We start from the raw sequence: 27431 nt of genomic DNA, 5'->3' as shown, positions 1-27431 counted from the left end.
GACACTTGACAATTTTCAATAACACATGTAAATCTCACACGTAATTTTATTTCTCTAAGGGACCATTCATAATTTATGGCTAGGGGGTGGTGATGATTTTTTGGGAGTAGCATGTACAATGTGAAAGACTCCCCCATAAATTAATGTACAAAGGGAGTGAAACCTCTGTTTGTCATGTACAAAATCAATGACCCACCCCCCAGAACATGTATACATGACACTCCCCTCCCAAGGACAAAATGGCTGACACCCCCCTTAAAATCATCATCACCACCCCTTCTCCACCCTGGACATAAATTATGAATGGTCCTCAAGAGGGACTTTACAAGAAATAGAAACTGAAGCTGACAAAAATGAATAAAAAAAATCTGTAAAGCATTGATTGTCTTGATTTTTTCATCCATTACATACTGTGACCTTCAGATTCAAGGCCAAGGTGGGCACTGACCTTGAGGATGACATCAGACGTCTCCGTATTATCCGCGAGGAAATTGGTCCAGACTGTATGCTGGTGAGGCACAGGCATTAATTATGTAGTCAATTAGATGTATTTGTCTTTCAATTTACCACGTCTCCCAAGGCAGAACTTTGAAAATACATTAGAATCTGTCAAATCCGGACTCTGGGTAATCCAGTTTTCTCCATAATCTGGACTGTTCTCAGAGTCCCAGCAACATTGTTCTGAATTTATCATTTAAGCTTGCTTTATAATTCAAACTCTCTCAATTATGGATTACGGACTAAACCAACAGTCCCAACAATCAACTTCCCAACTTAGCTGACTACCATAACTGTCCATTGAATAAACGTCTCTGTTACTTTTGTTGAGGTCCTGATAGTGACCAACTCAGACGACAAGACGTCATATTGTGTCTGCATGAGCTCATGCCTCTGAAGTGTAGCTGACAGAAAATTTTTATGCATACATATTTTGTTTTATTAAAAGTCATAATTGCTGTAGCCGTATGATCGCAAGTAAACAAACTGTGCTCACTGGGGAATCAGCAAGACCAAGTGAGACCTCATCAGTAACAGGTCAGATTGGTCAGTAAATACAAAAGCTATCCAGCTTCTGGAAAAAGTTTGGTGATAGTCAACCACCTTCTAAACACTGTGTTTTGGGAGGGGGAACCTCACAAGTTTGCTAATCTGTAAATTGAAGCATCCTGTGCCAGTCCGTAATAGACAGATTTCACTGTTCTTGACATCTCATCATATAACTGCATACAGGGCTGCTGCAGCTAGTGTAAGTGTTGCCTAGTTACCGTTTGCTGTATCTGTCTGATATAGTTGGTGGATGCCAACCAGAAATGGGAGGTCCAGGAGGCCATTGACTGGATGAAGAAGCTGGCCCAGTTCAGCCTCACCTGGATTGAGGAACCCACCAGCCCTGATGATATCCTGGGCCATGCTGAGATAGCCAGGGTTGGTTTCAAATATTGCACTCATAGTTCTTCACCATTTTTATGTCAGCATACAGTCATGGCGCTATGATCTGGTGTCCTTTATGAGACAAAACTTATTGCAGTCATTTGAATATTTCACCTACGAATTCATCTTCAGTAACCCATGCTTGCGAGATGTTTTGCGGGATGGACTTGCGGGATCGAGTAGTCAGGCCTGCTGATTGGGTTGACACATGTCACTGGTTCTCAATTGGATAGATCGATGCTCATGCTGTTGATCACTGGAATGTCTGGTCCAGACTCGATTATTTACAGACCATTCATAATTATGAATGGTCTAAGGGATCATTCATAATTTATGGCTGGGGGCATCCTTCTTCAGGACACAGCAGTATCAGACTGTTGCAAATATTTTGACATTCCTTAAAGAATCCTGAGTGTTGAAGATAATTAAGCCTCCATCCTGCACTCAGGCACTGAACCCTCTTGGCATCGGCGTAGCAACTGGGGAGCAGTGCCAAAACAGGGTCATGTTCAAGCAGTTCCTCAAGGCTAAGGGCCTCCAGTTCTGTCAGATCGACGCATGCCGTCTGGGAGGAGTCAGTGAGTGTGTCGCCGTCATCCTCATGGCCAAGAAACTTGGAAGTAAGTTCTACCATATTTTCAGTAATCACAGAGGGATCCTGCATCCTCTTGCTTTGATACAAAGCAAGAGAAAACAGAAATTGTCATAAAGGCTGAGGTCCAGTGGATATGGTGGCTAGCTGCAGATCAGAAGGTTGGTGGTTTAAACCCCTGCCAGATCTTACCAACAGGTGTTAACAGATGATATTTGTTGTACGTTTCAAAGGACTGGTTCAGTCAGTATGCAATGGCTAAGTTGTTACTCAGCAAGATATTACCATAACGTGAAAATCTGATGGGGATAGTACCAGAAGACCGATATAAATACACATGTGTCTGGATACATGTTTCAGTCAAGGATCAGTATGTGATATGTATATATTATGAGACTTTCTCTGGAATGTTTTATGTGAAGTTCTTCATATTCAGTGCAGTTCAACCAGTTACTGTTAAACTTGATTGACTTGTTAATGATGGCCATGGTAAGGCTGCATGAAAAAATTAAATGTTTCTCGGGCACATTTTTTTCAAAAGTGATGAGGGCAGTAGGACTTTTTAAATTTTTTTTGAAGGAACACATTTTTATTTTTTCTCTCAGAAATACTGCTTGGAAGTTTAGCTCATGTTAATGAGTAGAAGATTCAGTCACACTTGCTCTTACAGACACTCATTTTTATAGTGGACAAATGGATGATCGGGATGCGGCCAAGTCAAACTTATGTTCTTTTAAATAGCGATATAAACTTGTTACATGCACAAATAAAAGTGATGCACCAATGCCTGAGAAACATTTCACTTTTTTTATTTAGCCTAAACTATGCAAATATCATGAGATGAGCAGAGGTATCGCCAGTTTAAGTATTTATCAGTATAACATTTATCAATGCTCTGATTGTCATTAGCCTATAGCTACAGTAAAGAAAGGAGTTGCTCAATTTAGGGCCATGCAGGATTTGTGAAACAGGCCCCTGGAGAGGTTATTTGCAGTTCATAAGTACGTCCTTTTCAGTGACTGGTTCCAGTGTATTTTCATGATGCATTTTGACATTACTAGAAAATTGCCATTTTGGTGCAAGAAGGTGAATGGTGGTCACGTGCCCAGAGACATCACAAACCTGTGATTTGGCCTATGGCAGAACCATGGGTTTGAAACTTTTGGGAGACTTCCCCTTGATTAGGTGGCAGTGTTGCTTAATTTGTGATTTTTACAGTGTGACTTGTTATTCCTTTAAGTGGTAAAGTTTGTAAGAGTAACTGCATGTTAACCTAGCTTGTTGCTGTTCCCAGACATCCCGATCTGTCCACATGGTGGAGGAGTGGGCCTCTGTGAGTTTGTGCAGCATCTCTCCATTTTCGACTACATTGCTGTGTCTGGCACCTATGACAACAGGTGAGTCTGGATCTAGACTCCTAGAATCGTATCATATGTTATATATGGGACTACACTTTCTTGGTAAAGTACTGATTCTTGTGCTTTTGTTCGTCTCAAATCCATGACCTCACAGTCAGGCATTTAATTGGCTGCACACAAGATAGGTCTCTTGAGGGAACAGTTTTGCCAATTATTGCATGACTGGTATTCTTATGGCAAGCCATGCTGATTGCTGTGAGTGAAAACATGTAGCTAGATTCATATATTTTGTCAGTAAAGAACTGTTATACTTTATGTGTGTTACAGAGTGACTGAGTACGTTGATCATCTTCATGAGAACTTCAAGAATCCCTGTGTTGTGAAGGATGGGAGATACGTTGTTCCTAAGGTAAAGAATATTTGGTCAGCTCTATACATTCCACTAAGTATAGCTACATGTGGTTATTGTACTGTGAATCATCAAGTTGTCCGTCAACTCTATTGTTTCCCATATGATGTGAATACAAAGACAGTTGTATATCCTGGGGAAATACAGTAATTTAGAGATCCCATTGTGTTTCCCTTGTGTTGCTGCAATGGTTGTGATTTTCCACTGTCGCGTATACTGGGGCGTATACTGGGATGTTTGTGTTTCTTCACTGTTGGCTATATCAGGATGTTTGTGTTTCAGGCCCCGGGGTACAGTGCTGACATGCTGGAATCGTCCCTGGACAAGTTTGAGTTTCCCACAGGTTCTGAGTGGAGGAGGCTGATAGCAGAGGGGGTGTACAGTGCAGAGTAGGGGTGTTTGTCTGGTCGTTAATAGTATGGCAGGGGGAAGTGTTTAAGTGTAGAGTAGGGATGAAGTTCATTGTGCAGAGTAAGGGTGAGGTTGTTCAATGTAGATTAACAGTGAGGTTGAGTAGAGTACTGATGAGGTAGTTCAGTATAGAGGAAGCATGAGGTAAATTACTGTAGAGTAGGGATGAGGTTCATTGTGTAGAGTAAGGGTGAGGTTTAGTATAGAGTAAGGGTGAGGTTGACATGTGTAGAGTAAAAGTGAGGTTGTTAAGTGGAGAGTAACTGAGGCTGTTAAGTGTAGAGCAGCCATGGGGCTGCTCATTTGAAATTCAGGACTATGGTCTGTGTATGGTTGAGTTGTGAAAAGTGATAGGGTGTGTTGGGTTGGAATGTTGGTACTAGAAGAAGTTAAGTTAAGGGAAAGGTTGGGGTACTCCAGTGTAGAATAGGGTTAGGTTGCCCAAGGGGATAGGATCGGTTTAGTTTATGGAATTGTTTAGTATATTCTGCAGACTATAGGGGTAGGGGTTACAGAAGATAAGTCACTCAGGGGTTGGGATTATCAGGATCAGGGTAGGGGATGAAGTGTACATCACGTAGAGAAGGATTTGAGTGGTGAGTGGACATCACTCAATACACATAGCAGCATGTTAAACTGTGGTAACAGGCAATGAAGGCAGCTGATATCATGATTCCACTACATCCTCTCAAGACTCCAGAGATGCCTTCAACACAGTGTTACTTCCATACGCCAGGTCTCACTATAATCTCTCTGGTTTGTAGACTGATATTAATAGAAGCATATTTTAGATGGACATAGGTGTTCCACAGATATCATCAAAATAGCCAGTGATTCTGGCACCCATGATAATACTTAGTTCATAATCTGTATTGAATCACTTGAATATCGGTTATCATATATTCAGGTTCATCATCTAGATCTTATGTGCAATTGTGTATAATTAGAAAATTCGTCATGTATATTTGCTGGTATGTCCTCATTGGAGTCTCTAATCAGAATAAAATCATTCCACAGATGATCTCGGGTCAGTTTTTATTCAAAATAAATATTCATGTATATTTAATGTTTATAAACATGACTTTATCAATATACTTGGAACATATTTCCGTTTAAGATAATATACACATGTTTTTTCTCCACTTAATAGAAGAGGAGTTTGATCAAAAACTAAGATATACACAAATAGTTGTACTTCCACTGGAAGTGTTTGTACAGGAGTGAGTGAGTGAGTTTAGTTTTACAACCACCTTTAGCAATATTCCAGCAATATAATGATGGGGACTCTAGAAATGCGTTTCACACATTGCAGCCATATGGAGAATTGAACTCGGGTGATCAACGAATGCCTTAACCACTAGGCTACAACACAGGATACGGTCAGATGCCTTGGTATCCGTAAACTGATACATATTGGTGTTATTTGTGAACTGACACTCCTCAGACAAACAAAGAGACATATATTGTATCCATACAACTGAGATAAGTGTTGTATCAAGGTTGTGTGTACAGGATTGCTGACATCACCTTCAGTTCAGCTGATGAGTCCACAGAAATCCATTGAAAAACTCATAAATGAAACAGTTTACCTGGTATTCTCCGACATTCACTCTGATGGAATGTACATATAACAACTTCTTACGTACAAAGATTAATAATCATATCAAATATATAACAATTTGTCTCTTACTTTGTGTAACTACCATTCACATTTTGTTCCACAATTTCCAGTGTGTATCTGTAATCCTGCCCATACAAGCCTATTGCACATTGATTGTCTTCATGTTATCTGTCGTTAGGAAGCTGCATACTGGGACCGGAACTCATCAAATATGTAACTAGGGATGAAAGACTCCACCGACTGAAACAAAGCGATGCAAACTTTAAAGTCATTTCTTATCAACACATAACAAAGCATATTGAGAAAATCTCACCCAAGCACCTTTCTTAAACAAATGCATGTACCTGACTCAACAGAGATAGGGAGTAATGTTTTACGCTTCGTTTCAGCCTTATTCCAGAAACATCAGAAAATGGACTTAACACATTGGGGAATTGAACATGACTCAAATCTTCAGTGTGACAAGTGAATGCTTACTCCATGAGGCCCTTGACTCAATACAACTCTAAAGTTCGGTAGTTTTTTAAATGCACTGTTAATAAATTTTTGCAACCTTGCCAGATGATCTGTTTTGTCATTTAGCACCCCACATTAAATCTACATGATGATGGTCTTACTATATTCTCGTCTGGGCCAGACAATTATACAGTGATTGACCACATGACCATTGATCTACACTATTCAGATATGATGACTCATCAACCAAGCCAGTGACAAGCGTGTCACTGAAGATCAATTTTAACCATGATCCTCACATGCTCTAGGTAATTTGCTAAAACCCAGTACTCGTTTGACCTGTACCCACCTTCCTCGGCATGCCACTGTAGAAGATAAAGTCTTCAAGGAAAACAAGGACATTGATGATATCCTGGGAGGCTTCAGGTGTCCGTGAACTGTAGAGGATCAGTTAATCAGTGATGACAGGTAACACTAATCATGTTAGCATCTCAGTGTTCGGAGAATGTTTACAGACAAATACCATGAAAATTTACTTTGATTTGTTTGAAAAGAAATCTGATAAATCCCAGTAAAATTATTGTTCTCCATGTTATTAGTTTAATAAGTTGTGAAGGTTGTTTTGATGAGACTTGTAATGGGTTGTCCCTAGACCTTTGTTTTAGTGCTAGTGTGAACTTACCTCTGACTCTAATGAGATTATGATTTAACTGACACATCAAAATACCTGCATGCATTTTACACCAAGAAAAGTTTCATGACACACAAAAAGACTTTCAAAAGTCTTAGCATTAGTGACAACTATTTTATGGTTAAGAAAGTACGCTTGCTATAGGAGTCTGGTGAAAATGATATGCCAGAACATAAAACATAAATCAATACATACTGAAAGACATTTAGAAAATATTGTTTTTTTTCAGAATTATTTCCTCTTGGCAAAGTTTACAAGAGGGACAAATGGAAATTGTGAAATTTTTTAATAAGAATCTGATTCCTTTGACTAAAATTATGAAACTATTTAAACGAAAGCATGTGACCATAGCAACTACCAACCAAATGGGTACAAATGTATTCAGTTGACAGTGGTTCATATCGCAATACATGAATCAGTTAACTGCAACGTTAAAGTCAAGCCAATAAGCTGCTGCCATGGACATACCTGCTGAGGGCCTCCACTACAGAGCGGACATACTGCCCCAGGAAGGCCAGGAAGAAGTTGATGTTGTCAGAGTGGAATTGTTTCAACAGCGTGTAGCAGCCCACGATAAATGTTGGGGAGTCTAGTGGGTCGGTTGTCTTCTTGGACACCAAACCACCTGTTAACACAGATTTATACATAGGGCTTCATTGGGTCTATGGTCTTAACAAACAACACAGCTGCTGTCAACAAAGTTTCATAAAGAGTTTAAACTTTTAAAGAGTTTAACTTTGTCCATGGTCTTACTGGGCATCTTAGCAATTGTCAACCTAGATTTATACATAGACAGGTTTTGTTGGGTTGATGGTCTTAATGAAGAACATAGCAACTGTCAATAAAGATTCATATAGATGGTTTCACTGTGTTCATTTTTTTGAGGCATCATAGCAACTGTCAACACAAAGTTATACATAGACAGGTTTTATTGGGTTGATGGTCTTAACGAACACCATAGCAACTGTTAACAAAGATTCCTATTCTGTTTTATTGGTCTTACTGAGCATCATAGCAACTGTCAAGGTCGGTGGTCTTAACGAACACCATAGCAACTGTTAACAAAGATTCCTATTCTGTTTTATTGGTCTTACTGAGCATCTTAGCAACTGTCAAGGTCGGTGCTCTTAATGAACATCATAGCAACTGGACATCTTAGTAACGGTCAACAAAGATTTATACTGAGACTAGCTTGGCTGGGTTAGAGGCCTAGGCTTCTTTAGACACCATGCTGACAGTCACCACAGATTCATACATAGACCCAATTGATTTGGTAGATATGATGACATTCATAAGCAAACCAGCGAGGTTGACCACTCGATCCTGTTTGTCACATCTTATGACAATCGTGGATCATTCAAGATAATGATCCTTTGACTTCCTGCTTTAGTGTCTGTGATCACTCATTGCAAGGCACTAATTGTGCAGCGACTGCAAAGCAGAGAAGGGAGACAACTCACTGATGCTTTTGCTGTAAACAAGTTTTGGCAACTGGGAGATGGTGAACAGGAAGTTGAACAGAGGAAAGTATGGCAGCCGGGCAGTTGTGATGTAGATCTGGAACAGCAAAACAACAATCAAACACCATGATTCACCTTCTGTATCAAAACTGTCTTTCAGTACCTAATCACTGGAGACACTAATAAGCTTCATACATAGGAGCAAATGCAAACAAATTATACAAACATCTTGTTGTTATTGATGAACAGGTATTTTGGTCTCCAATTTCTGATGCTTCAGTTTCTCTACAAACTGAAAATGTACAAAACTGACAATAAAATCATAGTATACATTTGGACTATTTCAAGTGGTTGAGATACAAACTCTGAGGATTAGTGGATCATGGTTCATGCTAACTGTCTGTATCAACATCACCTTAAGGAGTGGGTTGTGGAAGCCAGCAGATTCCAGGTACGAAGTGAGTTCATACATCAGGGGGTTCTCCTCCTTGGGGTAGGGCAGACTCGGGTCTTGGTAGTGCCTCTCAATGTCTGCCAGCAGGGCACTGGAGGAGGGGAAATGTGTGATCATACTTTGCAGAGTTCCAGATTAACAATGAAAGTGAGGTTTTAAAAGGGTGTGCCCTTAAATCCAAAGCTATAGCTCTGTGATTCTTCTAAATGCTACAGTCCTCCATAGGTATCATACTGGTGAGAAGGATATAACAGATTGTTGAACTGTGAGTAGAATACATGTTGTCGATCTCCCCCATAATTATAATAATAATTCAATTATGCTAATGTAAGTGCTTTCCATTTCCTCTTACTTGTTCATTGTCTGCAATGCATTTGCAAGGAACTTGGAGTCAAACTTGCACGATGTGTTGAGTTCATAGGCAATCTGTCGTCTCAGCAGCTGCATCTGCCCAACCTGCAGCAACATCCACCATCACATCATCGCAAACATCATACCAGGAGAAACCATGCACAGAAGCTCACCTGTCTCTCTACAGATCAAATATAGTGGACGAATTACAAATATTCAAGGATTAGGTGTCCTAATGTTGCCCACATAAATTTTGTGGTGAGGTTCATGGTTACAATTGATTAGTAATCGAGTGCTGAGTTCCTATTATCGATCTGTACAAAGTTAGCGAAAATATGGAATACTTTACAGTGTGCTCTGTTGTGATGTTAGAATGACTTGACTGGGATACCTGTGAAGGTCCAGGTTAGAATATTGATCTTTGTAACCCAATAAGGGGATTGTGTGGTCAGACTCGCAGTACAGATCGATGCTCATGCTGTTGATCACTGTATTGTCTGGTAAAGACTTTATTATTACAGACTGACACCATATAGCTGGAATATTGCTGAGTGTGGCGTAAAACTAAACTCACTCACTCACATGACTTGGGCAGCAACTTGCCTGAGTCTAGAAACCTGTATACTATTGACAAACACTGTTCAAACCTTCCAACACAATGAAAGAATGTACTGTGTATACAACTCACCCTGAGTATGATGTCTAGGAATGGCGCCCACAACTTGTTGGCCTTGGAGATGGCTTGTGAATACACCTTCTGGGGCTGAGCTGTGGAAGAAGACATGGTTCTTAATAGGGATCCTGATACACCTCTCGTTTGTGTGGAACTTTGAGATGGCGATTAAAAATCAGGGCATTGTGGCACACATGAAGAAGATTGGATACACCTTGGGGCATTTGAAATCAGCCATATTAACATGATTCCAGACCAGAGATACCAACCCTGAATTTAGCCCAATTAGTATTTTAGCCAAAAACTGATGCCATTTTCCAAACAATGCTAATATTTATTAAAAAATGTATTGATATTGTAAGAACTCCACATTCTCCTCACCTAAATCAGTAGTAGGTATCCACATGATATTGAATAAAATGTGGTCGAAATTTTTTGTGTATGGTACACATGCTATCTGATAATCAGTGGAAGCTGTCAAAACCGGCATCTGAGCAATCAGGCAAGTTGTCAACACCAACATAAAGTCTCAGTTACAACTGTGACTTGTACATTTATCACCAGCTCAATAATCCAGTACACTGTCTAAACTGGACTAGTTCTTCAGTCCCGATCAGTGCCAGTTCAGAAAGCTTCCACTGTATAATTCAATGTATATTTTTACTGCTATCTTAGTCGCATATTTTGCATAGTTTTTTCATAACGAATACAATGAAATTGTATGGGTTTGCATCTCTGCCACGGTTATGTTTCACTGATAAGTGAGTCCAATGTGGTATAATGTCATGTGCAAGTATTTTCTCTAATGTTCATGTGTAAGGCTGCTTGCACTCGCCTGGACTAATGCACTAGCCCACTGACGAACAATACCACATCTCAACATCGACACTGCAACATAGATTCAGTGTGGGACTGAGGAGAGATATTTTGTGAACACCAGGTGTTAGTAATCATAATAATCACAGTAACATTTGATTTGATAAATCACACACTGATGTACACTGTGATTATCTACACTACCCATTGTCCATTGTTACAAAATGGGGAGACTTTGTCTCAACTCAGTGGAAACAAAAACATTATCACTATCAAGAGGACTAAATCTTTTATCAAAGATTCTGATAAAACTTTGTCTTGTACATTCAGTAGAAAAACAACTACTATTCTACAAGATCCAACATTAATTTTAATGTCTGTTCAATTTGTACTGACATTTTGCAATTAAACTACACAAACATTTTTTATACAAACTCCTTGTTTCTGTGAAACTTACAGATAGTTCCCTGGAGGGGGTTGAGAGTCCTGGTGACAGATCCGAAGAACTCCATCCAGTTCTTGTCACGGAAGACTCCCCTCATGATCTGCATCTGGTAGCTCTGCAGTTCCTTAACAATCATGAAACACAGGAGACGGTCCAGGCCAGACAGTCCAAAACTCCCTACAGCTCTCTGCAGACAGAATATGCAGATTTAATCACACTGGTGAGTATGAAGTCAGGATATATCACTTCAAATATTGCTCAGGTATATTTTCAGTTGATGTTCTTTTTTCCACTAAGTGACTGTGATTTTGAATTTTTTTGCAGATGTCACTATGTATTTCTGGCAAGTGCCACTTACATGCAGTTTCTGGAAGAGCGTTCTGTTGCAGACTTCTGCTCGGGTCTTCAGGTCGTACCATGCCTTCATCTGGTCAATGTAGGCAGTTTGTCTGGAAACAATGTACACTGATAGCTTATGCATGGCATTAAAAGAAGTTAAGGTGATTCTTTCATGACAAGCTACGCTGGCAGAGATAATTTCACATAAATCATGGACAACCTCTTAGGTGTACTGTTGCACTGAACAGTATGCAAGCTATTTTATTCATACTGACATAGAATGAACAAGAATGTTTCAAACAAAATTAGCCACTGTTCTCTCCATGGGCAAATCTGGACCACGCACACAGGCTGCTGACAGCTTCAGAAGCCACCCACTATGACAAGACACATCACACCATGAGTTAAGCCAAGTGTTGTAACCTTATCTGCATTTAACTTTGTTCATGTTGTTAACTGAAGCTAACCTGAGATAGAGACTCTTTACCTGGGATCTGTGATGCGTAGGATTTCCCGAGCCAGCCGGCCAATGAAGTTGACGCTCTCGTCAACGGGAGGGAAACGTGGGATGGGTATAGCAGTGGACTGGTAGATGCTCTCCCAGTCCTGGACCTTGGTACGGAGGAAGCTGTTGCACTCCTGTTCTACATTGTAGTTGATGATACGGGACACCTCCTCCTGCCAGATCTTCAGGCCATAGATGTTCACATAGTCCTGGATGTACTCAAAGGAACGGCGGAAGCCATCCATCTTCTCCCCGAGCATTGTCAGGCGCGGCAGCAGCTCATTCACCTGCATGGAGATGTGTCAGTTATAGAACTGCTTGCATACGGCAACAACTCACTTCTGATAATTGTGGAACAAGTTATTTGTAACTGATGTGTTTTGACAATCTGAGTGCATAAATAAGATCCTTGATATCTTAAATTAATCACATAAGTAAGTGAGTTTTGATTAACACAGATTTTAGCAATATTCCAGCAATATCATGCCTGGGGACATAAGAAGTGGGCTTCTCACATTGTACCCGAGTGGGAATTGAAGCCAGGTCTTTGGTGTTATGAACCAGTGCTTTAACAATCAGACTAATCCACTGATCTAATCAAACAACCAATGGCATTTGATATGTCAATATATCCTTGAATCAGTATCCACGGTGTGTCCATTCCATCACAGAGTATATCATACGGGAGAAAACATTCACACCACACTGACACTTGCCTTGGCTTTTGGGTTGAACATGAGTCCCTGATGCAGGGCCTGTGCCACCTGTTGTACCAGCTCCTTACGGATTCCATCCTCCAACAGCTGCTTGGGGTCAATCTGTTATATTTATGTGAATAAATGTGTTAAATCAACTACTTTATTTGTCATATTAACAATTCATTGTGGTGACTTGGCATCCTACTCTGCAATGAATCACTGTACAGAGTTGTGTCCCTTAGTTATGACAGGATCCTATGATCATGATATTATATACCCTGAACATGATTACTGGTATGTCAATACCGTATCAGTGTTTGTGGGTTTCACCATACATGACTGAACTACTTTTCAAAGTCTTATACCCACTAATTCTCTAACTCATGTGAACACCAAACCTCAGGAATTTGAACCACGTCTTCTAGTTGTTTAATGCCACATATCTCAACTATATGATGACAGCTTACAAACAAACTGGACCTGATATATCAGTGACTCATACATAAGCCATTAAATACCTATGCATGTCACTAATGAATAAGGGGGGTGCTTTATCAACAAATACATGTGTATTTAAAAGATGTTAGATATATATGAGAGAGCTGGCCAACTGGTTTTAGTGCTTCTCACAGCCTTCCCAACCAATTACCATTCTGCACAAGATAAGGTTGTTTGATGCTGAAGTGAATAAGTAAGAGAATGAGTATGAATTTTTACACTGTTTTTCGTAACATTATGTCAATTATTGAATATCAAAGTGGGGGACACAAGAAATGGGCTTCATAGAAGCTGCATGTGTGGAGAAACTTACCCAGGTCTTTGGCATAACAAGTGAACACTTTAACCGAAAATCCACCTCACTGACTTAAGAGCATTATCAACTAACAATAATTAATAATGATCGATTCATATCCAATATTTTGCCATCTGTAGTTAGACATGATACCTGGGATGTGCTGGTGACACTGATGTCTGCAGTCTTTTTGACAACACAAACTTTACTCCAAGTCTTACTTATATATGGTTGTCAAAGCGACAAAGATTATTTCACTCCATCAAAGTTCTGGTGTAGATAAGTAATGGTTAGTACCTTGATAATGCCAACTAGGGTTGTCTTCATCATCAGAATTCCCTCCGTGAAAACTGAGATTGCATGAGTCAGTCTTGCCACCTGTCAGAGAATTCACATAGCCAAAATAAAGGCAAAGGAATACAAAAAAGACAATTTTTGTTGAAAAATCCCTTTACTACTTATCCCTTTCATCATTTACAGCTTTTTTAATGACAGCTTAAAACTGTTGTTGGAAATCGTAATATTTACATATTTTACTTATTTACATTCACAGTATTTATCTGAAGTAAATCCAAGACATGTTGTAGACTCAAAATAGTTTCAGGCTTTGGTATTTGTTGTTTACTTGTAGTCAAACTCATTTGTAATATGGTCAGATGAACTGTTCGTAAACAGTTCTATATAACAGTGCTTAATGGTTCATCGAAGAACTGGTTTAATTTTCAAATGAAATTCAAGCTAGCCTTGAGATATTACATGAAAATGTCAGCCATGGTTTGTGTTTACCTGAAAACGTTCGTCCAGCTGGGCATACTCCTTCATCTTGTCTTTCTCCAGGCGGGTTGGTAGCTCATGAATTTGATTGGTCAACAGGCGGATAATACTTGCCAGAAGACTAAACATAGTCTGAGGAATGATCTGGAAACAGGAGATGGGTGAGACAGTGTGGTCAGGTCAGGTCAGGTCAGGTCAGGTCAGGTCAGGTCAGGTCAGGTCAGATCAGGTCACTTCAGGTCAGCTTCATTACGGTTATTGCATCACACAGGGCCACATTACCAGGATTACAATGTTCACATCTTCCTGATCATATCACATCTCTATGATCACATCACATTCCCAATGATCACATATCTATGATCACATCAAACCTCATCCCCATGATCACATCACATCTCTATGATCAGATCACATCACTGCGATCACATCCTATCCCCATGATGACATCCCATATCTATCACATCACATCACTGCAATCACATCCTATCCCCATGATCACATCACATATCTATGATCACATCACATCACTATGATTCCATCATATCAACATGATCACAGCAAATCAACATCATCATAATCACTGCACTCTTACCACAATCACTAAACTAATCACATCACATCACCACAACCAAACATCCCAACGATTACATCGAATCACTATGAACAGATCACATCACAATGGCTGCCAGTACAGACCTGCAGGACTTTCCTGACATATCCAACCAACTCGCCGGAGTAGAACTGAGACACACTCATTAGGTCGGGACTCATGGCCTGATTGATTCTCAGCAGAGGCAGTTCCAATGCTGATGACATCTGCAACAAGACATATTCAGTATCACACCTACTAGACTATATACAATATCCACAGATGTCCACCCTATGATATAAGCTCCACAAAATAGAGTGACTGGATGCTGAGGTGGAACCAGAATCCATTCCACTGTGGGTCTGCCCAAATCAAGAAGTCTGAAGCAACCCGATTCAATAACAAAGCAATGATAGTCTTCTTTTGGGACAGCAAATGCAATAGACACAGTGATTACTCGTGGTGACTATTGAGGGGAAAATAAGCACTGCAATAGTGATTGTCTTTTGAGACCAAATTTTGCAATAGTTGTTTTTCTTCCTTGAATAGACTCATTTGAAGTCATTTCTCAAATGAATGAATAGTTAATATTAAATACAAACAAGCTGAAGCAGTTTCAGTAACTTTAATAACTGACAAGAAATTTGAAACCCAGATCCAGCACTGTTACTCACAATTTCACACTCCTGATCACATGCTGTGTTTGTCGCCATATTTGTTTAAGAGGTAAAAGGGAAGATAACTTTAAATCAAGGTGAACAAATCTGCTACTTCCTGCGTTTTGTGCAGTGCATTTATCAACAGAAATCAATTAGTAAACTATCAACAGTCACACATACTACAGATGCCTCGATAATTTTTCATTTCTACCATCGATTAATTGCTGTTGGAGACTAAACAGTTGCAATCCATCAATAGTGTGGTGTATTGTTACAGCCCTAGTGATTACTATCATAGACTTGCTAAAGAAATGGAAGGGCTGCAATGATTCACCAAGACCTCAAATCGATTCGAGTTTGGATACTGGACTCTCGATTTGATCATTTTCGATTCAATTCTTCATACAAGTAAAACATCAGATTTCATTTAAATCTCAGAATTTACTAAACAAAACATATATTTGACTATTAAATCAGGAATGTAAATGGTGTAGGGTGCAATCCATCATCAACCTGGTTGTTTACTGACAACAATTCTGCTTGGACAATTAGCCTGTTGTTAATCAATCACATTTCCTCTTATTTTAGCTCAAGCTGGAGTCAAAATACTTGCTGAGAGGAAATAATTTAAATCGATATTAAAATACTGAATTGAAATGGTGATAATTGTTATTGAAAATCGAAACTAAAATGTCAAATTTGATTTTCGATGACTCAAACTAAATCGCTGCAGCCCTAGTACAGTGTGTACAGTGGAAGCTGTCTAAACCAGCACTCATTGAAAATGAAGAAATAATCCAGCTTAGACAACATGGTGATAAATGTACAAGCCATGAATGGGACTAAGATTTTATGCCAGTGTTTACAACTCCCTGGATTGGACAGATGCTGGTTTTGACAGTTTCCGTTGAACTGAATTCCATGGATCTATACTGAAAAGTAACTAAAGCTCTCAAGAGTACTGCATATACTGCACTCAAAATGTTTCAGAGTCTCTTTGTTATTGACTACAACTGAATATGGTTTATTATGAGGATGATGACAGTGTCACCTGAGTAAGTAAATGCTTAGAAATATCATGTTCCTCGTAACAAAGAAGTTGCGATCCATACATTTTTCCCTCTTTGTGTGTATCATTTCCTAATGCTTTTGAAAGACTGGACATGTCTGTAACATCCTGTGTTCCTAGTTTGGGCAAGTTACCTTGAGGAATGTAGCTCTAAGTTTGATGACAAGGGAGGGGTCCTTCTTGATTCCCTCCTGCATGTAGCCGGTGTAGCTGCAACAGTGAGCAATGGTTAGCTATGTTGACTCCACCTATTTAGAGACTCATTCATAGGCCATTACAGAGATTATTTGTTCAAATGTATTTTTTCTGAAATGATAAATGCTCATGTTTTACACTGTGTTACATTCAAACCTAAACACAGTGGTATCAAATCTACTTTAGAACATAATCTACTGTGTTTAGGTTTGAATGTAAATAAAAGTATCAAATCTTTATTGACACTTCAAAATGCTTCTTGAAACATTTGTGGCTTTATCGGTTTAGGAATGCCAGTTTTGTGTCTAGATATATGGAAAGCCAACACAGACATTTCAAAGAGAATCATCTTCTGTGGACACCAGAGTACTTTGGTACAAAACCATCATTCATAGTGCCTTGGTTGTCAGATGATTTATAATAAGGTTGCAGAACTATGACCATATAAAGGCGTAGACAGCAGAACTATATGCAAATTTCTCAAAGCAATGTCACAGTGTTACACTGATGATAACAATGGATGGATTTGACGCATTGATAAAGAAGGAAGCAAGGTAGGGGAATGAAAGAAGTGAAAGAAGGCAGGCAGGGAGGAGCTAGTGATTGAGGAGATGAATGGGTAAGTGAGGGAATGAGTTTAGGTTTTAGCCGCTTTTAGCAATATTCCAGCAATATCACACCTGGGAACACCAAACATGGGCTTCACACATTGTACTCATTTGGAGAATCGAAGGTGGGCACTGATGTGACATGCAGATGCTTGAACTACAAGGCTACCCCTCCACCAGAAATGAAGGAATGAGTAAGTGAGTGAATGAGAGTGAATGAAAGAAGGAATGGGTGAGCAAGCAAATGAACGTCCTTTCAAATTTATGGAATGCATTTTTTCTATACCTGTCGATGATGTTCCAAGCATAAGAGAGGTCTGCCACAATGCCGATGTTGATGAGGACTTCCTCCTTGATGTTGATGGTGCGGATCATGTGATGGAGGTACTTGCGGGTGTCGGCCAGGAACTGCCTCACCTGAAGGTTACTCTCCAGCTGGTGGAACTCTTGAACCTGAAAGAATAATCACATCATTTCTGTCTGTCACAAAAGTCCAGTCTCTTGACCCAGCTTGATGATTAGCTGTAGATTGTAGTCTCGTTCTACAGACTACAGTGGATTTCAATCTTATCTAAAGGACTTCAGAGGATTTTGTCTCATTATACTGAACAATACTTTCTTCAAGTAAAACCATGCGATTGGATGAATAATCAAGCAACATCTAGGCTGCCTCAAATCACTTCTTAGCCAAGCAAGCCCTGGGGTGACACTATGAGCAGTGAACCATGTTGCAACACAAAATCTGCCAGGTCTGACACTACAACCTCTCAACACCCATCTCTCCCCAAACAGCATTGTGAACAATGGGCTAATTATTCCACATAGTCATAAGAAGGTTCATACTGGACTAAACCTAACATGTATAACTACTTTCCCCTTGCTACCATGATGTAAGCTGAAGGAGCAATACCTCCTCCATGGCTTGAATCAGCTGGACAATCTTCCGTCCAGCAGACGTAGAGTCCTCATAGTTCAGGGACATGATCTGTTTTGACATTTCTGTAAACCAGGCCTGAAGGTTATCTGGAAAAAAAAATTGTCACCATCAGAGTCCTGAAAAATGATGACAATTTTTACAGATATACAATTTCTTCTATTCTGTGAGGTTGCGGTAATGGCTAAGTATCTCACCATTTCTCTCCACCCTGGTAAGGGGTTTGGTGCCAGAGAAGACCTCGCTCAGCTCCTGCATGCGTTCGTGGCCCTCCTTCTTGTATGCCTCCCACTTGGTCTGTTTGTCCAGCAGCATCTGCTTGAACATCTGCAAGGCACCATTTTGTGTCAAACCACCTTCATCCCTTCACTTCTTCATAGTTTTTCAGAATGCTAAAATGCTTTCATGCTTTTTCAAACAGTATTTCAGTTAAATCTCATAGTTAAGTTGGGAGGAAGTGAAAAATGGAGCAGGTTTACCACAAGTAAGGGTGGGTGCTGACAAACTGATGATCATATCCAGCATCAACATAAATTTGAATGATCATAAATCCTTGCACATTTATGGGAGTGAATGAAATAAAGTGCAGCAGTTTAGACACTAAAGCACCAGTGTCTGCAAGTCCATGCATTATATATTAGCACTACATCATGAAATCTAGCTATGGACATGCTCATCAAAAAAGTCAGTTGCCTCGTCTGTTCACATTCCAGGATGCCTGTAAATAATCAAGTCTGACAAATCAGAACGTTTATTATACAAGAAACAATCCTCACTCTTTGGATATGTTTCAATTAGCCATTCTACTCAGTCATACTCCCTCTGTTAAGTTGCTTCTTACTGTAAGCCTGGTCAGGACCAACTCTGAAATGTTGGCTATAGCATATTATCTACACAGAAGAAAATACCTCTTTCAGCTTGAACTCGAACTGTCCTGTACTGAGCAAAAGCTGAAACACACCGAGCGGGTTGTAGCGGGAGTCACTGAGCACCTGCTCCCGGATCTGCTTGCATCGCTTGTTGCCCTCCGCAGCTGCAGCAGTAACAACCCAGCTCAGGCCAACCTCATCAGTACTGTACTACCTTAGTTATCAGGATGTTGGTTTGTATCTTATGTAAGTCAAATTACACTGAAGAGGAATTTCACTTCCTTCATAAATGTCCTTTATACTTTATTATTCATAAAAATATTTTTCAGACTAACAATACTCAAACATGACCATGGACAGGGACAGATAAAATGGGCTTCTAAGAAGATGTACACATGCAGAGAAGATGTGTGATTTGTTGTGTAAGTGTATTATGTTCTTTGCTCTCAGAAACATTTAGGCTATATGACAGCAGTTTATAAATATTGAAGCGTGACCCAGAAAAATCAGTGACTGATATGAACAGCGACAATCAATGCAATTGGGATACAATGATAACATCCGAATCCGCGAATCAACCACCAAATCCTAACGGATAGAAATCAGTATGAAAATCAGATGGCAAATTTTAAAGTAAGAAATTCAGTTGGCCCTGATCTTAACCCAGGCAACTGTTCATGGACTTACATGGTGGTAGTGCAGCTGTATGTAGCATGAGCCAGCGGAGTGTGACGTTACACTCGCGGATGGCATTCATCAGTTTGGGGATGTTGTCCAGCACAAACTCCTCCACTAGTACCCCTTCCTTCAGGTACTTCTCAAGCACAGGATGCAGCCGCTCCAGCTTCAGGGAGTACTTTGCTGCCTGTAACCCAAGGATACTCAAACAAAACGTCTACAGGGACATGATGAATATGGTATTCCAAGGATTTTTAAACTTCTATTGCCTAGAATTAGTAGATCTGATACCATAATGCTTGATCGAGATTGTACTTATAATCCACAATAATTCCTAAAACAGTTTTAGTCTATAAAGAGCCATCATTTTCACAGAGTTTCTAACTCTGTTTAGCTGAACTACCTGCTCCTTGATGTTCGCAGTATCCAGAGTGTTGTTGAGAGCTGTGCTGGCTGCCTTGTACGGAGCCCACGCATCCATCAAGTTGAAGGTCATCCCCATGTACACACTTATCACCTGAAAAAGGCATGCAGTGTTGCTGTTGAGAGCTATGTCATCTGCCATTGGGACTTTAATACATAAAATATTTTTATTCTATATAAGTGTTTCACTTATTTTTCAAAAAGCCACTCTGTGGTGATGTGACAGAACCTACCCAATTATCAGGGAAGTGTTTGTCAACAATCTCCCTCATTTTGGCCTGCTGGTTGTGGAGTGTGTCGGCCTCAAAGTACAGGATCACGTACAGCATGCTGGCTTGGGTGGCCAGGGCTGTTGAACGGTGCTCCGGCAAGGGATAGGCTGATATCTGGTTGTAAACGTCATCGGACCTTAGCCGACCAATCACCATGTTGACGAAGTTTGAGTTGACAAGAACGCGACTGCAGATGAAACAAGTATCAGTAGAATGGTTGCTCTGTTAAGACCTGCTAATACTAAATACCAATGTTTTTGCTGTTGTGGCATTCATAGCAGTGGACTTGTACTGAAATTCTGTGTGGTGTTGTACTGATGCACTGTATAGTGTTGTACTGAAGCTCTGTATAGACTTGTACTGAAGCACTGCATGGACTGATGCACTGTATAGACTTGTACTGATGCATTGTATAGACTTTACTGAAGCTCTGTATATACTAGTAATGATGCACTGTATAGACTTGTACTAGAGCACTGTATAGTGCTGTACTGAAGAACTGTGTAGTTTTTTACTGAAGCACTGTGTAGGTTTGTATCGATTCACTGTATAGACTTGTATTGAGGCACTGTGTAAAGTTGTACTGAAGCACTGTGTAGTGTTGTACAGATGAACTGAGAAGTGTTGTATTGGAGCACTGTATAATGTTGTACTGCATCACTGTGTTGTTTTGTGCTGAAGTTGTTAACAACATTGCATACTCAAAGGCAAAAGTGTGATCAACATATTTGTTGATATAAAGGAGAATATTTTTAGAATGTATTTTAATATTCTTCATAATACACCTAGTCAATAATCCAAATAGGGCAGTTGGTAGATTTTATTTTGCATGCTTTCAAGAAGCCTGTGGAAAAAAGGTATAAAATGTGCCCTTTAAAAAGTGTGGCACTAAACCACTAATCATTGTCACCCAAATCAATGTGCAGACAATGATGGCTTCGAAAAACATGAATTTGAAAATTATCATCAAAACCCTATAGTTGCATACATCCCCTAGGTGGCCCGTCCACCTGTAACCATGTCATGTAAAGATCGTTAGATTAAAACCATCCATCTGTGCCAAAGATTCCAACCAGCCACACTGACAGCCCACACAGTGTCAACAGGATATAACCAAGGACCATTTACCGATGTCTGGCTGCAGATGGGATATGTGCTCGACATCCTACCAAAGGACAAATTTTGACATTATGTCACAAACATCTATAGTGGAAACCATTTGAGTGGAAACATGTTTTCTTCACTGATGAGTAGAGATTCCTCTTGCCCCATGGTGATGGAAGAATTTGATAGATCTGTGCCCTATGAAACGTCTGGGATGAAACAGAGTGGAGATTGAGACATTGGCTACATCCCCTAGACACGCTTCAGAAACTCTGATAGGTGCTTCCACAGATGTGGAATGCCATTCCACAAGATTTCTTGCAACATTTGATTGGCGATATGGACATACACATTATTGAATGTGTGAATTTCATTTTGACCGTTCTCTCACTGTGACCTCAGAAGCATGTGTCTGCCAGAAAAGTCTAATGTGCTATTTACAACATTGTTGTGGAATGATTTTCTTGTCATATTAAAAACCTCTCATTATAAAAACATCATTTGTTATTTCACATATCTAACTTCAAGTCTATCACAAGAACTGTTGCCTTTGGGTATATATGAACAGCAAGTTGTGTTGTATAAGAACATAAAGTGGAGTTGGATTGGAGTACCATGCTGTGTTGTACAGCAGCACCACTGTAACTCACTTGAAGTAGGACTCTGGGTAGTTGACAGGTCGCTTGGCGCCTGGCAGGTGGGAGTAGCCGGTACTCCTTAGCAGCTTACACACATCGTCTATGTTGGAATCTGCAGCAGCAGCTTTCTGGGCACTGCAACACAGAGCTTGAACGTGTTACCTATTTACCAAGTGATTTACCTGTTCATATAGTATACAGAAGAGGCTCACTGTGAAGTGTGATATTTGTTAGACCACTGGTGAATACCATGCACATATACACTTAAAGTTGACATGTTTTAGGCCTGATGTACATGTACCAGGTTGACATTTTATAAAATGTATGGGAATTTATTTACACAACATATCAAGATATACCCATGAATATCATGAGACAATGATCGGAATCGAATTTGTACTTTTAGTTTGTTTTGTTTGTTGTTTAATACCACACATAGTGATATTCCGGCTATGTGGCATCAGTCTGTAAACAATTGAGTCTGGACCAGACAATCCAGTGATCAACATCATGAGCATTGTTCAAATGGGATACAATGGCATATGCGTCACTCAAGTCAGTGAGCGTGACCCTCATACTACATAAATCACTTGTTATGAAAAGCATATGCTGAAAAAAATTCTATCCTGGTTCTTCACTGGTTTAAAATTGTAAAATAAATACAACTAACTCTTGCAATAAGCAAGCCTTTTACCCTGATTAGATAGCTCTTTGAGAAGACATGACAAACCCTACATAGGAGAAAATGAGCCCTGTGCAAATAATGAAATCCTCAACTAATGAAGAATGTGTGGTTCTTAAGCTTAACAGAAATCAGCTGTTTAGCATGGATACATTTCATTTCTATTTCTTTCTTTCTATTTTCTTTCTTTCTTCTTTCTTTAAAATGATATACAAAAGAATACCACATATAATACTTCATTGTAACACCTTTGTAAGGGCCACATGCCATGACACTGAAAATATCAGGACAAAATGTCAGGGCGGATAAAATATCAACAATATATCAATATTTTTTTCTGTATATTTTTCAGTAAATGAAATATCTTCTTTTTAAAGTTAAGGATCTCAAATGAGGAAGAAATGTTCAAGAGAGGTCACATCTGATTGGTTCATGAACAATATGAACCGACTACTTGTTAAATGTCTCACCTGTAACGATAGTAGGAGACGAGCATCCTCTCTCTGACCAACCCTTCTACACGAATGTCAATCACCAGCAGCATCACCCCGTACAGGTACAGCGCCTCACACTGAGGAAAAATATGCATAGAAGCATCACCTTGTCCCAAGAATTACACTGGAGTGAGTGAGTGAGTGAGTGAGTGAGTGAGTGAGTGAGTGAGTGATCAAACTGCGTCCCTTCATGAGTAAAGTTCATTTTTCTTGGTTACTCAAATATTTACTTGGACCCAGTATGTTGTTTATCGAAGTAACACATGCAAAAAGGAATACATCCAAACAACGTCGAACAATGTTATTTTGTTTGACCACTTACAACACAGTTTATTCCTCACAATGTATTGCTTTCTTTTTCGTTAAAGAAAATATCATTTAAATGTTGCAACTTGAGAAATTAAAGAGTGTTTGCTTCTTTAATTTCTTGATAGTGAGTATTCAAATAAGTATTTGTATTTGCTACTACATATTTGTAAAACATATCGTATTTGCTTCATTGTGTAATCGTTGTCACCCTAATATGTATAGTAGCACCACCCTGTAAAGAGCCTCACATTGGAGAATAAACAACTTGTATCATAAAACTCAGTGCAGATCCAGAAGAGTGAATATCACCCATTGAGAGCCCTGCAATGGACACTTAAAATGTTGAGCATCATCACATGTGCAGAGTCTCACAAATGGAAATGCAACATGTGTAGTAACATTACCCTGTATGGGAATAGTACATATGAATGCCTTTTTCCTCCTTCCTGAAAGCCAACATATATAAATGTAACTGGCAGATATGTTTTAATTGAGCATCTTTCGGTGACCAGCAAACTTTCGGTTGCCTGAAAACATTGTCCGAGTCGACTAAAAGTGGAAGTGCGAGGCAAACATCACATATGTTGAAGCACATTGGCTAACCATACCCATAGTCTGATTCCTTTCGTTTTGTGTCAAGCATGACATTTTCTCAAAGTGATCATTGAGTTTCACGATTCCTTGCGCTTTTAAAGGGCCTGTGTGGTTATGCATATGCACAACATGTTTCATGAATGTGGTTGGGTTTATAAGAAATGTCAAAAGTTCAAGTTTAAGCATCAAAGTTCATGTGAGAGGTATGCTCCAGGACTAGAACTTGAACAACAGGGACATACATCAATGTCCCAACATGCTCTGTATCACAGAAAAAATTATCAATTGAACTCTTGTAAATTCCAGAACAACAACTACCAACTGCGTTTTTAATGGTTTTCAGTATATCATGTCACATGGCTAGTCACATTATCGTCATCATGTTTACAACAACTTACCATGAGCTGCTTCCCATCCTCATTAAGCAGGACTGACTCAACAGTCTGTTGGATGTACACCCCCTCCTCCAGATCCTCAAGGTACCTGTAGATAACATACATATATTTAGATACCTGAGTATATCATGCATACATCAATGTCTCCTATTAGTTTTACATCAGCCACATCAATATTTTGTACTGCTGTAAATAAATTCCCAAGCACCAGTCATATGTTGATGATTGCATATAGCAGACACCTTGGTCTTGCGCAAAGTGATTGCTTGTGTCCTTTTTGTATCATGCCAACTGTTGAAAATAATTTTATTTCTGCTTTGAGTGTCCATTTAACGATGATCTCAGAGAAAATATAATTCCCAAATATAATTATAATCTCTCATCACATGAGAAGCTGTTTCAACTGTTCATGTCAAAGAATATAAATGTCATTAATGATCTTGGAAAATGTTTATATCTGACTCTTAAAAAAAATGTAATACATTTCTGTGATCCAATATTCCAGACATCCATTATCTGTAAATATTGATTGTACACCCAGCTACAAGCAGAAAGGACCATGTGCAAAAGGCAGTAAATATCTTATACAGGTCTTGGATTTGATTGGTTTGCTGTTTAATGCTGTACTTTGCAAAACTCCAGGTATATGGCGGAGGATGTAAAGAACTAAGTTTGGACCTGTCAATCCAGTGATCAACAACATGAGTGATTGATTGATTGAGTGAGTGAGTTTAGTTTTACGCCACACTTAGCAATATTACAGCTATATGGCGGCGGTCTGTAAATAATCAGACAATCCAGTGATCAACAACATGAGCATCAATCTGCGCTATTGGGAACTGATGACATGTGTCAACCAAGTCAGCAAGTCTGACCACCCGATCCCGTTAGTTGCCTCTTACAACAAGCATAGTCGCCTTTAACAACATGAGCATCGATCAATTCTAGCCTGGATGTCCTCAGGTCCAGTGGTCTTGGAACCTGCAGATGTTTTGTAATCTAATTAGTATTATCTTCAGACAATGTAAGTAAGATGAGAACTTTTTCATTGAACTTATGCCTATCTCTATGAAATATGTTGTTTTTAACCAGTGTTGGGAAATTGTTTGAAATCTAACAAGTGGTTCATTACCAACAAGCAATCATTGTAAGACAAAATTGGTTATCGTCATTACAAAGATTTTTTAATTCAGGTTGTTTATGTAGATAGGTATAATGTTGTTCTCTGTTGTTTTTAGAAACTGTGCATTGGCATTTGCTGAAATCACATCCAATGTAAAATGATGCCTTGCTACCCTTGTCAAAGGTTTCAAACACTAAAACAGACGTTACCAAACTGTTTGTGTTTGTTTATGGAAAAATGTGATCAATAACTTGGTCATTAGGTCATAACAACAAATCTGTAATTATTTCAATTAACTGAAACCCTACAATGTTTAACATTACCTATGATCATGAGGATTGTGCTGCTCTCACTAACCTGTTGAGATCTGTAACATATTTATGTACACTTGCAAATGCTTGGTAAAATCTGGTAAGAATTTCAATGTGGTTTTCTCTGAACTCTTCATCCAGATCTTGTAATTCCTGAAACGACGAAAATATGCAGCATAATACAGATCCTTATCTAGGACAACTTCTAAAGAATATTTCCTCATTATATTTAAAATGCTGTTTGATGACAAAACTTCATAGCAATTTAAATGTCAGGGAGCTAGACAAAATGTTCAGATTTCTATTTGCAGTCATTGTCAAGACATTGCAATTTCGGGGTGTGTGACATGTGATACCAGACAAATCATTTCACTATTACTGCCTTTTCTTTTCTTTTCTACATGAAATTGGTCATAAACCATTTGCAGATAATTCTGGAGTTGTTTGAGTAAACTAGTACTGTTAATCAAATATGATTTAGGGATACAAGTATATGTACAAACCAAGAGGGCGATATTATGAGCAACAAACCATGGTGACCAGTTTGACTGAGCATACAAACATACTTGAAACATTTAAGTTAAACACTTACCATTTTTGACTCTATCTTGTGATCAAAATATTCGGCATTTCGAAAGTAACTGAAATCTGACAAGATTTCACTGTATTTGGCCTGGTCAAAGCGATTATCAAGTCTAAATACAGACGGAATAAAGTCCGCGAGACGAAGGAGTTCCGCAATGATTGCGTTTCCTCGAGACACCAGACGGAGTAGATTTTGGCCACACTGGTTGTTTTCTGCTAAGAAGTCCGCCATTGTCAGGTACTATAATTGTCGAATCCAGACGACAAATGTTTTAGTTTTTCCACAAATTATAGCACTGTTGAACAAATAAGCGTTCACGAACAGCTCTCCAATACCAGAATATGTTAATGCTTAAGTCTCAAATCACCACCGTGGTCGTAGCAGACGATCTCGTCGTGAGGGAAGTGGTCGGGGAACCTCCCCTACCGAGACGAGGTGATTTCAAAATTCACTTGATTATGCGAAACAGTTCCATTTAATCCTAGAGACATGCAAAGGCACGAACGAAGAACCAGATGTCATCACAACATCAATTTTGCATCAAAGTTTGTTTACATCACCGCCTCCTATGTTCAGAATCACATGAATCGCTGCAGCGCCAGCTACTTCCGTGACGGAT

At 39.3% G+C, this 27431-nt stretch overlaps 2 protein-coding genes across 2 annotated transcripts in view; one reads left to right on the top strand and one right to left on the bottom strand.

Annotated features, from left to right (window-relative positions):
* LOC137290646 (mitochondrial enolase superfamily member 1-like) overlaps positions 1-5227 on the top strand; it is a 14321-nt gene extending 9094 nt beyond the window's left edge. Inside the window, exons 11-16 of the mRNA XM_067821721.1 lie at positions 424-511; positions 1291-1425; positions 1880-2051; positions 3318-3420; positions 3709-3790; positions 4073-5227. Of these exons, the coding sequence (XP_067677822.1) occupies positions 424-511; positions 1291-1425; positions 1880-2051; positions 3318-3420; positions 3709-3790; positions 4073-4183 (691 nt within the window). The 3' untranslated portion in view covers positions 4184-5227. The remainder of the gene's footprint in view (positions 1-423; positions 512-1290; positions 1426-1879; positions 2052-3317; positions 3421-3708; positions 3791-4072) is intronic.
* LOC137290642 (WASH complex subunit 5-like) lies at positions 5220-27431 on the bottom strand. The gene is made up of 27 exons (XM_067821716.1): positions 26819-27431; positions 26273-26379; positions 24796-24880; positions 23471-23571; positions 22331-22453; positions 20538-20763; positions 20285-20398; positions 19891-20068; positions 19243-19367; positions 18532-18661; positions 18311-18423; positions 17687-17853; positions 16732-16807; positions 14977-15096; positions 14290-14421; positions 13801-13881; positions 12729-12830; positions 11995-12299; positions 11527-11617; positions 11181-11355; positions 9923-10002; positions 9236-9339; positions 8845-8974; positions 8430-8526; positions 7438-7594; positions 6628-6715; positions 5220-6062 (listed from the first exon to the last, which is right to left on the bottom strand). The coding sequence occupies exons 1-27, from the start codon at positions 27041-27043 to the stop codon at positions 5997-5999; spliced, it is 3498 nt and encodes a 1165-aa protein (XP_067677817.1). The 5' UTR covers positions 27044-27431; the 3' UTR covers positions 5220-5996.

This window comes from Haliotis asinina, chromosome 7 (genome assembly GCF_037392515.1).
Source record: "Haliotis asinina isolate JCU_RB_2024 chromosome 7, JCU_Hal_asi_v2, whole genome shotgun sequence".
NCBI lineage: Eukaryota > Metazoa > Mollusca > Gastropoda > Lepetellida > Haliotidae > Haliotis > Haliotis asinina.
Note: the sequence above shows the minus strand (reverse complement) of the source record. Positions and strands in the feature narration are given on the sequence as shown.

Bases quoted from the DNA above. Each gene is read 5' to 3' on its own strand.
- LOC137290642 (XM_067821716.1), bottom strand. From the start codon at position 27,043: ATGGCGGACTTCTTAGCAGAAAACAACCAGTGTGGCCAAAATCTACTC. The intron at 20,399-20,537 runs GTAGGTTCTGTC...TGCCTTTTTCAG, and splicing joins AACACTTCCCTGATAATTGG to GTGATAAGTGTGTACATGGG. The intron at 11,618-11,994 runs GTAAAGAGTCTC...CATTGTTTCCAG, and splicing joins CTACGCATCACAGATCCCAG to ACAAACTGCCTACATTGACC.